This window comes from Ciona robusta, chromosome 2 (assembly GCF_009617815.1).
Source record: "Ciona robusta chromosome 2, ASM961781v2".
Lineage (NCBI taxonomy): Eukaryota > Metazoa > Chordata > Ascidiacea > Phlebobranchia > Cionidae > Ciona > Ciona robusta.
Genome location: NC_143236.1, coordinates 166981 through 180938, shown reverse-complemented (window position 1 = coordinate 180938; position 13958 = coordinate 166981). Strand labels below are relative to the sequence as shown.

The 13958-nt window shown below is 35.2% G+C and overlaps 2 protein-coding genes across 2 annotated transcripts; both read left to right on the top strand.

Moving 5' to 3' along the window:
- Nucleotides 1-471: 471 nt before the first annotated feature.
- Nucleotides 472-4454, top strand: LOC149739430 (anaphase-promoting complex subunit 7-like). The gene is made up of 2 exons (XM_089872326.1): nt 472-554; nt 2581-4454. Exon 2 carries the CDS (start codon nt 2643-2645, stop codon nt 4275-4277), a length of 1635 nt encoding a protein of 544 aa, XP_089728452.1. The 5' UTR covers nt 472-554; nt 2581-2642; the 3' UTR covers nt 4278-4454.
- A 58-nt stretch (nt 4455-4512) lies between these two features.
- LOC149739429 (intraflagellar transport protein 38-like) lies at nt 4513-13429 on the top strand. The gene is made up of 8 exons (XM_089872331.1): nt 4513-4657; nt 5097-5353; nt 7029-7194; nt 7400-7505; nt 8662-8831; nt 11102-11223; nt 12075-12167; nt 12541-13429. The coding sequence occupies exons 1-8, from the start codon at nt 4524-4526 to the stop codon at nt 12720-12722; spliced, it is 1230 nt and encodes a 409-aa protein (XP_089728457.1). The 5' UTR covers nt 4513-4523; the 3' UTR covers nt 12723-13429.
- Nucleotides 13430-13958: the final 529 nt, after the last annotated feature.

The window sequence follows — 13958 nt, the reverse complement described above, 5'->3', positions numbered from 1 at the left end:
AAAAATAGAACATTCAATGAATTATAAAAACATAACTTTACGGCTTCCATAGATTTTTGTTAATTGTTAAAAACAGGATCAGGATATATAAATAATATGTGATAAAGGTATCCCATCTTCCCCCAACCTACTATATATATCAATCGGAACAAATATATTACGACAACGGCAGTTGGACAGCTCGGTGTTTTTACGACTCTGACGTAAGCCAACTACCGATCCAGTAGTACAGATGGTAGAAATGTACCTTGAAACCATAGATAATACATATGTTTTACTTATGTTAAAACGGTGCAAATAAATGTGTTGGTTTAAGCAGAGTATACTAAACAAGTTTAGTATAAACAAGTTTAGTATACTCTGGTTTAAGTGTTTAGCAACCATTTTTCAGGCGCTATCTATATGGTTCATAGACATCATACAGTTATACCTATGATATCTATGATATGGTTTCAGGAGGAGACCGCGGTATTTTAGCAATTTCTTATTTCAAGCTGTTGGTTAAATTGACTTGTCAATATTAAAGACAAGCTTACTCTCCGCCAGTATAGGAGGTGAGTTTTTTTATTTATTTATTATTTTTGTGGTAGATTGACAAGTTTTTTTTTTAAAATAAACAATTTTTGCACATAGGAAGTGTCTTCCCCCACCTTATTTGCTAACCACTAACCCCCTAACCATTAACACCTAACCCCCTAACCTAGGTGTTAGGGGTTAGTGTTTAGCAAATAAGATGGGGGGGGGGAAGATTCTTCAATAGCACCAATTATCTTTTTGCGTGAAAAAATAACGGTTGAACCGTAGCCTTGTGATTTTACGTTTGTTTTTTTACTTGCGAAAGGTAATCATAGACGCATGTGTAAGTTAAAGTACGACACATGTGAAGGTTAAACTACGACGCACATAAAGACAAAAATACAGCGCACATGAAGGTTAACATAAAAAAGCAACATTCAAGCGGTAAAACTGCCGCTGGTGACCAGTAAAAATGTTTGGGTAATACTGCCGCTGGTGACCAGTGAAAATTTTGGTCTTAAAATGTTCCTTACGTTTCCCTGATACCCGCTGTATATTTTTTTTTCAAAAAACTCTGGTGTTAGTGTCGAAAATTAACTTTGAAAATGAGCGAAAACATGCTTCATCACCGTAATTCGCCTGACTTGCGTAAGGTTAACGATTTATTACGTCACAATAGCGACATGTTACATCGCAGTAGTGACATATTTCGTACGTTACAGCACGTTATAATCTTGTTTTTCGCACTGTTTTATGCTAGAGAAAATTCCAAGCCCTAACCCTTAACCCAACCATAACCCCTACTTTTAACCCCTAAATCCAAAAAACTAAGAAAGTACGTAGTCTGTAACGTAGAAATCAAAGGTGGTAATGCGCATTCTATGACGTAATAATCTAACATTTGACGGCTCTTGTGGAAAATACGGTGACGCATCACGATTTCGCGCATTTTTAAAGTTAATTATGGACACGAACGCCCGAGTTTTTAAAAACAAAAATTATACAGCGGGTATCAGTGAGACGTAAGGAACATTTTGAGACCAAAATTTTCACTGGTCACCAGCGGCAGTATTACCAAATTTAATTCGCTTGACTTGCGCAAGGTTAACCATTTATTATGTCACAATAGCGATATGTTACGTCACAGTAGTGACATATTACGTATGTTACAGCATGTTATAATCTTGATTGTCGCACTGTTTTCAGCTAGGGAAAACCCCAAGCCTAACCCTTAACCGTACTATAACCTCTACTTTTAACCTCTAAACCCTAAATTAAAAAAAATCTAACAAATTACGTAATATGTAACGTAGAAATCAAAGGTAGTAATACGCATTCTATGATTTAATAATCTAACCTTTGAGGGCTCATTTTCAAAGTTAATTTTCGATACGAACGCCCAAGTTTAAAAAAAAAATAGACAGCGAGTATCAGGGAGACACAATGAACATTTTGAGACCAAAATTTTCACTGGTCACCAGCGGCAGTATTACCCATTCAAGCCTGTGTTTAAACCTCCTACATGCTAAATGATGAAAGTGTGAGTCCCTATAATTACCTAAATAGTCATCGTGAGAATTGCTAATATGTCGCAATCAATTTTCAGGTCAAACAATCGCTATTATGATACAATAAATCCTTGTGTGAATCCCTACTAGGCTAAATAACATTAACAACGTATTCGAATCTAATACCGAGTATAACATTCTGTACTTACAAAGTTTTGAATATAATATTTCAGTTTGGTATTAAAATATTTCAAAGATTTTACGTTGTTTTTAGAGTCGCATGAGTAAAAAACACTTTAAAGGTTATTATCGTCAAGTTTCACAGACACGCGATTTGTTTTACGTAACTAGTGGAAACCTGATGTAACTTTTAATTTTCGTATTCCATGCTAATTAAACATGAAATATGAAAATGTAATAAAATTTATTTAAATTTATTAAGTTAAATTTTAAACATAAAAATGCGCCCAAATTAATTTGGACGCGTGTTCGTTAACGAACGAAAAATGCGCCTATTTACGGCCCTGCATATAATTTTACAAACTTGTATTTGCAGAAAACCAGTATTTTATTTTATTTCTGGTTCATCTAGTTGTAGTTTTAGAGAATTAATATTTTATGAAAATGGCCAGTGTCTGTATAGTGGACCAATTAAGGATGTTACACTCAAGCGAACTTCATGCTTCAGTGGCTTTGCTTTCCGGTCTAGCAATTTCAATCACGAAGAATTTAAATGCATTTGGTCCAAGTCAGCAATATGATATTTTAGTGTACAGCGGCGATAGTTTTTTTGCCAAGAAGGAATACAAGAGGGCAGAAGCAGCTTACCGTCGAGCACTTAACGTGCGCAAAGGAGTGCCAAAAAACACGAAGAGCGCACAGAAGGAAACGAATTTGTCTCTAGTTTATTTTCGAATATACGAGTGTTGCATGGAAGAAAAGAATGAGGATGGAGCACTAGAGGCGCTGCTGAACATTGAGGAAAAACGAAGGTGTTCGAAGGTGAACTACGCAATTGGAAAGCTTTACCAAGCAAGACAAATGCGAAGAAATGCCATTAATTGTTACAAGGAAGTCCTTCGTGAGTGTCCGCTTGCGCTGGATTGCGCAATCGAGTTGTTACGACTGGGTGAGCATCCTAATGTGGTGATAAGCATAATGAATGTGAATGGTAGTGTAGACTGGTTGCCTGCATACATAAAAGCTCATGCGTCTGTTGTGAACAAAGAACACACAAAAAGTGTGGTTGCGTTTGATGCTCTGCAGAAGCGAGTCAGTTTGGCTGGCAACCCAACAGTACAATATGATCTTGCCATTGCGTGTTACATGGCTGATGATCATGACTCTGCTATGATGCATCTTAAGTCACTTCACAGACAGGAAAGGTTCTGGCTTCGTGGCATGGACCTTTATGCTTCTCTCCTATATGATGAGAAGAAAGCAGAAGAACTTGGCAAGTTTTCCACCGAGTTGTTTGCTGTCTCAGATCTTCAGCCTGAATCATGGATTGCCCTTGGTTACCATGCTCTACTAAATGAGGATTACACAAAAGCAGTTTATTTGGCTGCGAGAGCTAATCAACTAGATCCGTTTTCAGTGCAGGCTTTCCTCTTAAAAGCTGCAGGTCTGGTTGGGCTTGGAGAAGTACAGACTGCTCTCTCACACTCCAAAGAAGCAATCTCACTCGCCCCTCATAGATTGGACTGCTATGCTAAGCTTGTATCATGCTACATGAGTGAGAATCGTAATAACGACGCATTGACTGTGGCAAAAAGTGCGTTCGAGGCTCTTGGTCCGTCACCTGGCTCGTATGTACTCTGTGCACTCACAATGTTACCTGACTCAAGTGTGCTAGACAAAGCTGGGAAACTAGTGGACCGCGCGCTTACTCTTGATCCAAAACATAAAAGTGCGATTGAAACGAAATGTACCATTTTGTACCGACAAGAGAAATACTCCGAAGCAATTAAGTGTCTTAAATTGGCCACACAGAGGTTTGGTAGCAGCGCCTTGCATTGCTTGCTTGGTGACTGTTATTGTAAACTGTCAAAGCTCACAGATGCAGTGGATCATTATAGCATCGCTCTCTCATTAAACCCATGTTGTGTGGAAGCAAAGGACGGCCTCTCTAGAGTCAGTGAAGCAGACAGAAGTGATGTTTTTGATGGAGAGACGGGAAACAGTTTTGAAACTGAGGAAAGTGATCGCATGACAACAGGGATTGCCTGGCCACAGGAAAATCCATGGTTTTAAACAATCCTTAAATTTGTTAATTGGCTGCAGCACTGCCTAATTATAATATACACAATGGTAATATAGTCGTTTATATTCCAATATTATTAGGAAATAATATGGAAAAGCGGGCAACAATTGTATCATCCTTTTTTCTAAGCGTTTTTTTCTAAACATTTAATATTTTTCTCGTTCCAGGCTTAGTGTTCTCGATAATTTAAACTTTGCGTTGCCATTATAACATTTGTGGCTCTCTACTGCCTTCTAATGTCGTACCGGGATCTTCGTAACTTCACAGAGATGATGAGAGGACTTGGCTATCCTCGACTCATATCTGTGGAAAACTTCAGGCAACCAAACTTTGAACTGGTGGCTGAGATTCTTCTCTGGCTTATACAGAGGTAAGTTGTAAAATGAAGAAAAGGGTTCTGTTACGCTGACATGACAGCCCTTTCAAACACATTTGCAGCCCGAAAACTCTAACACACGCTGACACGCGTTTTTGCCGCGATTGGGTATGAGGTTTCCTGGTTCAGCTGGTTGTATTATATAACAGCCCCCTTTTAAACATGCTGGTCACTACTGCGAAGCATGCACTAAACCCGTTAAGTTACCATTGTTTTTAGTTCATATTTTATCTAAGTGGTGCCTATTCCTAATAATCATGTGCTTTTATGTTCTGGTTTAGTGATTTTTCCTTTGTCTGTTTTATCTTGTTGGTCATTCATTCCAAACATGTGTTTGTGTTGTGAGGATCAGTTAATAATTTCAACTTCATACTTTACAGTAGGGCACCACAATTTCCAACCTTTTAATTTTTGATCCTAATTTTCCCCCCAGGTATGAGCCAGATGCTCACATTCCAAAGGACATTGACACAGAGCAGGATCGCGTCATCTTTATCAAATCCTCTGCTCAATTCATTGCAACCAAAATTCACATTAAGTTGAACACCAAAAGATTATACATGGCTGATGGATATTCTGTCAAGGAATTATTAAAAGTTGCTTCTGTTCTCCACTCAGCCATGAAAGCAATTGATCATTCCTCTGCTGGGGACTCACAAAGCAGTCACAGTCTTACCACGTTTGATATTGGTAAGTAGGGATGCACATTACAGAATAATTAGGTATTCTAGGATATCCTAGAATACTTTATTTTGAATCTAGAATTCCGAATCTAGAATTTCGAATCTTTTTATATTTACCCACAAATGTCAGTTTATTGACTCTTTCATAGCAACCTTGTTGGATCATGAGCTGTAAAAAAATTAAAAATTGTACTATTGGGTAGTTTTTGAGTCATGAAGCGTATAGCAGGCTATGAAAAGACGTTGCAAAACGTTTACTCTTTGAGTTCAGGCTTAGCTAGGCACATTCCTAGTAAAACTACATTTAAAAAAATATATTAAAAATAAAAAGTATGTTAAAAAAGAAAAAAAGTGAAGCAACTAAAAGATAGCGAGTTTAGCCAGACAAGCTTTCTATGTAAATATTTTTACCAGTTAGGCCTGTGCTCTGTGGAAAGTGGCAAAAAATAATCAGTTGCAAATTCATCTTCTGGATATTACAATGTATCTGTCAAGTTTGGACTTGGACAGAGGCCTAAAATATTATTCAAATGTTTAAAATTTGTTTAATACTTGTTATGTTATGTAACACTCTTTTAAGATAGATCATGTGAAACTTCAACTGGTAACATTCGGTGCTCGTTAATTAATTTGCATTACTTCAATTTTCACAAGAATGAACAACGATTGCTTCGCTTACCAAGTGATAAATGTATGTTATCACATGCATCTTGTTCTAATGCCTAAGTCGACGCACAGCATAAAAATGTGGCATTCTGATTTATTTCATACTTATACTGTTATACACGAACACAATGTTTTGACCTCCTTGTTGATTGGGCAGTGGGCACATTCCTCTACATATTATGAAGCATCATAGTTGATATTAGAGTTGTAATAAGACATGTGACAGATACTTACAAGTAAATAAAAATAATGTTGCAATTCTAACTTTCCAAGCAAAGGAATGTGAAATTGAATGAAACTTGTGTGTGTTAGCGTTTTTCTGTTATCTTGACACCCAAAACAGTTACAGTTACCTTACACCCATGGAAAATTCACCGAATATTAGGTTGGATAAAAAGAAACAAAATTCACAAACTTTCGGTTATTTCTTCAACTTACTCCAAGTAATGCATTAAAAATTCTTTTTTTTGATCTGGATGAACAATATTTATCAAACAGAAGAAAAAATTCACTAAATGTTAACGTTTTCTATTTTCTAAACTACGCATGAATATTCAATTTTTTTTCAGATTTGGTATAATAAATGCTTCTTCATCAGTACACAAATTTTGATTTTTTGTTGTTATGTCCCTTTAAATTTGCTGTTTATTTACATAAAAAAATATTTACATGGTCAATTTACAAAAACAAATTTTGGATCGAATTATGAAGTAGTTCAAACGATAAAGGTCTGTTTAAAATGGCTGTCCTTTTTTTTAGACTTCGTAGCAAGGTATTTGATTGTTAACTAGATAATTATATGTGGTTTTCTAATATCTATGATGTACGAAGTTTCAGCTTAAACAAGGTTTTTTGTCTTTAGAATACATTAGTATTAGAAATGGTAGCGTTTATAAATTGTACAGAATGTCTTTATTTTGGAAATGAGAATGGCAGAGTGGGGCTACTGGACAATTAATAATAAAACTGTTTATTATACTCAGTAATATTCTTTAATATCAATGTTTTAACAAAAGCTTCGAAAATCAACGAGTTGAAAGCTGTTCGTCAACTTGCATCGGAAGTCACGCAACGAGGAGCCACGTTGTATCATCTTTTATCACAGGAACCTGAACTTAGAGATGCACGGATGTCGGCTCTTGCCCACCCACTAGATATCAACACTATTGAGAAGGGGCTAAGGTTAGTTGAATGATAATAATAATAAAATTTAGAACAAACTCATCGAATTTTTGAAGTTTTAAAAAGTTTTAAAAGTTCGTGAGACAAAATTTTTGAAGTTTTAAAAAGTTTTAAAAGTTCGTGAGACAAGTTACCCCAAGCACCACTAATGTAACACACACTGTCCAAGTCAGATCTTTGAATAATATTTGATTGTTGTAACTAGGTCAAGCATAATGAAAGTTGAGCAAAACACAAAATCCACACTTCAGAAACTTGACAACGTGGCAGCAGATGAAGCAAACCTTGAAGCCAAGATTGAAAAGAGAAAAGTAAAATAATCGTAATTTTTGTTTTCATGGGTGAAGTTCTGCAGCATACCATGGGTCCTTGATTTGAACCAGAGTTGGCCAAAACTTTGATTTTAAGAACTATCGTATATACTTGAAAATTATTGAGGTTACAATAGTAAAGTGCTTATTTTGTAAACAGAAGGTTCTTGGGTCAAGGCTTTATACTGATACCATTATAGTCGTATGTGAAATTGGGAAAGATTTAATGACCATTCCCAAAACCCAGTAGTCACTACAGGGTTGTTTAAACATTTGTTTGACCAAATATTAAAAAAGAAGTATTTTGCCCAACTTTAGAATATCGTTTTTATTTTAAAACAGTTTTTTTTGCGAATTACAGTTTTTTGACTATTTAAAATATCATAGCTCATATACTTTGAAGGGGCATACCAACGAAAAATGAAAATTTGTGTGTGGATAGATATGCACAAATGTAACCTAACGGTACCATCAAAGTTTGCCAAAACGAAACGGCTTCTGAAAAAATCGTGTGAAAAAAACCGCTGGAGTAAAACAAATTCGGCTGTTTCGACAATGCATGGGATTTCCCATAAGAAATAAATTCACTCAACTTTGATCGTTTCTAGTTTCTAAAATACTAAAGAAAATTCAAATTTTATTTCTGATTTGGTATAATAAATGCTTTTTCTTCAAGAATATATATAAAAATTGTACAACATAGACTTTATTATGTTTTAAGTATTCGATTGAACGTAGGTACATACCAGATTATGCTGACTCAGCATATTTTTATACGTTATGTTAAACACGAAAAACTGACTTTTTTATAAAGCATTCATTATACCAAATCAGAAATAAAATTTAAATTTTCTTTAGTATTTTAGAAACTAGAAACGATCAAAGTTAAGTGTTTTTTTTTTCTAAAAACATTCATTCATAATAGGAAATCCCATGCATTGCGCCACAGCCAATTTTTTTTTACTCCAGCGGTTTTTTAACTCATTTTTTTCAGATGCTGTTTTGTATTTTAAAACTTGAACGGTAGCTTTAGATCACATTTAAGCATATCTATCAATACACAATTAACACAAATTTTGATTTTTCGTTAGTATGCCCCTTTAAAGTGCTTACAAAGTAAACTAGTCAAACTAAATTACATCTGGTCGCAAATTAGTCGGAATTGGATCGTTCCAAAAAGCGTCTCTCCACTTTACAAAGTGTTCGCCCCGCATTCATGGATGAGTTTGAACGTTTAGAAGAAGAATTAAAACTTCAATACGCCAGTTACCTGATTAAGTTTAGAAACATGACGTACCTTGAACACCAAATGGAGGATCATAACAGGTTGGCGTTTTGCTTGTGAATATTTTGCCTAAGACGCAAACACCAAATGGAGAACCATAGTATTTTTTTATTCTTTTTGTGTGAGTCCCTGTCAAGGAAATAGGATTTAGGCCAGATTTGGCACAAAACCCTATCTACCCAGAAAGTCCATTTAAGTCCTTCGTGCGACCGGTGCCGCGACAGCGCACCGCGTAAGTTGGCATCGAATTTTTGGGTTTCTAAGAAACACCAGAGTATTTTAGAAAGTATCCGGTGTTTCTGAAATTTAAATTTTTGTTTATTTTTAATTTATATCTTTTGTAATTTTTGTAATAACACTATTTATTTAAATTTTATTGGTTTTTAAAACAGGTAGACAATTTAGATAACGATTGCAACTATGCGCAGTGTTGTAGTTGATAAAAGCCACTTTAATTCTTGCAACCAATCGCAAGCATCCCCAATAAACAAAACAATAAAAGTGCTAACTCGCAGGCTTACGCGGGTTTGTCTGGAGGATGTGTGCACTTAAAAATCGTGGTTACGATCAGTAATTCAAATGAAACAGCTGATGTTAATTAACAATAATCAGTCATGCGCAGCAGGGCTTCATGGTTGTTAACCAAGGGTAGCCAATTTTCATTAGAAAACGGAAGTTTCCATATGCGATTGGTATAAACACAAGAGCGAAAAGTATTAAAAATTAAGTAAGAGAGGCAACTAAAATTTATTCAGCTTCACTTTCTCTTCCTTTAATTTTCGTTCGTTGGGAATTTGCTTATGGAAAGTAACGAATCGCACGAAATGAGCGTAGCGGCAATCGTGCTTTGATCGGGGCAGGACGTTGGTGTGTTGCGGTCAACGATCAGCACCGCACCAAAAATCGTTGGCTTGAAGCCAAAAACGCTGTCCTTTGGATTATAGGAGAAAAGATAGTAATACAAAGTGAGCGGCAATGTAGCTTGCTTATTAACCCCCGTAAAAACTTCTGTTATTAACAATTATTACACATATTTTTTTTTATATGAATTCTGCATCTTGCCACACTGGAATTCACAAAGCGCGTCTTCTCTTGCGGTCTTTATCAAGCAGCGTTTGAACGTAAACCATTTCTTCTGTATGATTTTTATTAGCGGTGCTTTTCGATTCATCAGGTACGATCCTTGTTCACCTTGAAAACGTCATTAGCACTCGGCTCGGTGCTTATACTTCAGCAGTATTAGCACATCTTCAGAAATATCTTTTTCACATGCTTTGTCTGGGTTTGGTAAAGACCGACCGATATATTTTTTTTCCATTGAAACCGATAATTGACACTCTAACGAAACATATGAAATGATCCGTATTAATTAAAATTAATAACTGTATTCACAATATTGCAAGTTATAATAAAGAAAATATGGTTGTTCAACTTGTTCTGCATGTTCTCAGTAGGTAACGTTATATGTGTTGCTTTTCTTAAACAATTCTGGAGGAACGACCAACGTGAATACTAAACGTTAACTATGACACACATAAATGCTAAGCTACGATGCACGTGGACGTTAAACTACGACGTACAGAAGGCTAAACTATGACATACGTAAAGATCAAATAGAACGCACGTCGCTTCGCACGAACTACTATATTTATATGTTGGTGTATTATCTGCGCATTTTGACCGATAACGATTATCGGTAAAACGTAAATTCCGGCCAACCTCTAGTTGTCAGCACCCCCGAATATTTACCAAGTGTCCGCCATTGGGTGCATGATATAAAGAAATGTGCTCGGAAAAGAGTTTTTTAAATCAAATATTTTTAAGGCAATTTATTGCAAATGTAAAAATTCTGGGCGGAAAGTCTAGTTTTTTATCACACTTTCTGTTAGGAATGTGGCAATGTTAAAAAAAGCTCAGCAACCGGCTTTAACGCAAACCTTCGCATGCGTGTGGTGTGGAGCTGAGCACATATGACTTCACCAAGGAGACAGGAATACGAGTAAATGTTCCTGTTTAGTTGTGACTGACCCTGGTCTGGTGCTCATAGAGTTGATGGATTTTTGTGTAAAGAAATACAGTAATCTGAATATTTAATGATACCATGTGGACAAAACGTATATATATCATAATATACAATTGGTTGCACTTGGTTTTTGTCTGTTACGCTTTTCGTAGCGCCAAGTCCCTAATTAATTTCCAAGTGTGAATAGCTTTAATAGAGTTGCGCATAGAAAAATGTTTAGATAAATGAACTTTTATCTTAAAATTTATGGGTACCCTACCCTAACTAATACATACAATTATTCTTTAGACAAGAACAAGCAAGAATGAATGAGAATGAATTGTCATTAAGGAGAATTCAAACTCGCTTGAGAGAAGAAGAGAAGAAGGTAATCCTCAACGATTCGTTTCTCGATAATGACGGACTTGATGGTAAGTTGTTGCTTTTTTCTTGCATTCTTTTTTGCTTTCTTCACAATATTTTTTCCTTTTTATTCTGTTCCAACTTCACTTGATTTCCAACGTAAGGTTTATCTTGACAGCGAGCATAAGTGGTATGAAGCCACCATGTATGATTTGTGTATTAAACCCCTTGGGTTTCCCACCCCGAGGATAATTTGATCAGGTTACATATATTCCCAACATTATAACATATATTTAAACCCTTATTCTTTTAAACCAGTGGTTCCCAAACTGTGGTACGCGTACCACTAGTGTTAGGCGAAGGTCTCCAAGGTGGTACGCGAGCTACTTATTAGGTTCACACCAAACCATCGCGTTAATTTTGCCCATACATGAAAATTTTAAGCACCTGCAGGCCAAATGATCAAGGGAACAATCGATATTATGACGCAAATAATTGCCGTGTGAATTGCATTATGTCGTAATTAATTGACAGGTTCAAACAATCGTTATTATGATGCAATGAATCCATGTGTGAATTCCCACTATTACGTAATAAACATGCCGCTTGGCTGAGGAAAACATCATAAATATACAGCAGTGCTACTTCTGGAACATATTTAGGTAGTTTATTACTGCCTGTTGCCCTGTTTAATAGGCAAATGACATTTATTTTACACGTAACTATGAGAAAGGCGGTGCCAAGTTTGTGTTGTGTAAATTATCAGGCAATCCAACTTTTTGGCCTGGATCCTTTAGTCGTGTAGGTGGTACGAGAACGTTACATAAACCAAAAAATAGTATACGAGTTAATAAAGTTTAGGAACCACTGTCTTAAATCCAAAACCATATTCAAGCATAACGTTCTTTTCCATTCTCAGGATTGGGGTTAGGGGGCAGTGGTGAGGATTCGGACGACTTAAACAATGAAAATCTTGAAAAAAGACCTCAGAACCCTGAACGTCCCCATGCTGGTATCTATGTGTTTACTGTTTATTAATTAAACAACTAACTGCTCTATATGTTTCTCACTTTTTTGTCTTGTTATATATACTGAGTTTTTTTCAGTATTTTAATATTTAGAGATTTGGTTCTAACACCAATGTGGGCCTATCTGTTCTTGGGCAAAACACTTACTTGCAATTGCTCGAATCCAGTGGTCACTAATGAGTTGTCTAAATTGTCAGCCGTACAATAAGTTGTACATCAAACACAAGTTACATACATGGTAACTACTCACTATTAAGCAGGCACAAAGTCTATGAAACAGAACACCTGTGTTCCAGCGACTGTTGTTGCCCCGCTACAAGAGGGTAAAACAAGTTACATCAATTCATTCCAACACAGGTGTTCGTAGAAGTATGTACATCGATGGTAGCGACGATGACTCGTTATCCAGTGATGATATTGATGTGGCCGATGATGATGATGATGATGATGTCATAAGCGATGACGAACTCATGTTGCGCGGGGAAGTCCCAGAAGGTGGGGTCCCATCACAGGACGAAGATGACGATGACGATTTTTAAAATTGACAAATGATTTTGTATAATAAAGTGATGGTTAAGAACAAAATATTTTTTATAAATTTAAAATGTTTCATTTAAAAATTTGCCAAAGCCTAGAGCTTATAAAAAAACTATTTTCCAATTTCGATGCTGAAATAAAGGTCATAAAATACAAAGAAAGCTATTTAATGTATTTAAAAACAACTTCTTGTTAAGAACATTTTTTTAGTAAAATTAATAAAAATGTAAGTTAAATTTTGGTTTACACAAACACAAAATTTAAAAATTCTTTAAAATAAAATATCGATGTTGACCGAATTTATTCAATAAAAATAATTTCTTATCTAAACCAGTGGTTCTTAAGCCCTTTCTTTGATGCAACCCTTTTAAACCCCCAACAAGTATTTTACCCTCTTCTAGAATTGTTTATATAGTGTAGACCCAACAAACCTTAATAATTTAGCATCCCAGCAAACCTGGTTAAGAAAGCCTGTTCCAAAGTTTAATAAATATAGTTTGTTTCTTCACTATAATATATGTTTTGCTGCATTAGAATATAAGTATATCATGTTATAGTTGTATTTTCTGGTATTTCATAGGTAGTAACTTTAGTTTACACAATGATATGTATGCTTTAATCTGTTATGCCACAACACTGTAAACTTTGTCGCTTTTGTTACCACTTGGAGAATCATGAGCAAAATTAAACGTACCAAGGTATTGTTAAATCCCAGTTGTTTTAAAAAGCTGAAATGTTATTTTGTTAATTTGAAAACACACATGTTATTTTATAAATTTGGTGTTATTTTATAACAACAGGTGTTATTTTATAAATTTGAAAACACACATGGTTAATTTTAATTAATAAGTGAATTTATTAATAGAAATACACATAACAACATCAAATAATACTGTAGCTTTTAAAATTTAGTTTGAACATTGTTTTCCTTGCCCTACTGCTATAGTTTTTAACATGTTACCTATACCTTATATTATTGCATAACAATTGGTATTGTTTGAACGATAATGGGTTCTGTTCGAACATCAGTTGATAAATATTGTATCGTCACTTCCCATAAATTATCTCCCAGTGCAAATGACTGAATTGCCAATATATTTTCCATATATCATCTTGTTAATATATCAGCATATTATGTTTGAATTACAGCTGAGGTATAAATTTTTGAATTAAAAGCAAACCTTAACCATACGAAAGTACAATGTGAGGAATAAAGGACACCAAATTGAAATATTTTG

What these genes read in the sequence shown, in the direction of transcription:
- LOC149739430 (XM_089872326.1), top strand. Translation starts at nt 2,643, where the DNA reads ATGAAAATGGCCAGTGTCTGTATAGTGGACCAATTAAGGATGTTACAC.
- LOC149739429 (XM_089872331.1), top strand. Translation starts at nt 4,524, where the DNA reads ATGTCGTACCGGGATCTTCGTAACTTCACAGAGATGATGAGAGGACTT. An exon ending in ACTATTGAGAAGGGGCTAAG is followed by an intron (nt 7,195 to 7,399) that starts GTTAGTTGAATG and finishes TGTTGTAACTAG; the next exon opens with GTCAAGCATAATGAAAGTTG. An exon ending in CGATAATGACGGACTTGATG is followed by an intron (nt 11,224 to 12,074) that starts GTAAGTTGTTGC and finishes TTCCATTCTCAG; the next exon opens with GATTGGGGTTAGGGGGCAGT.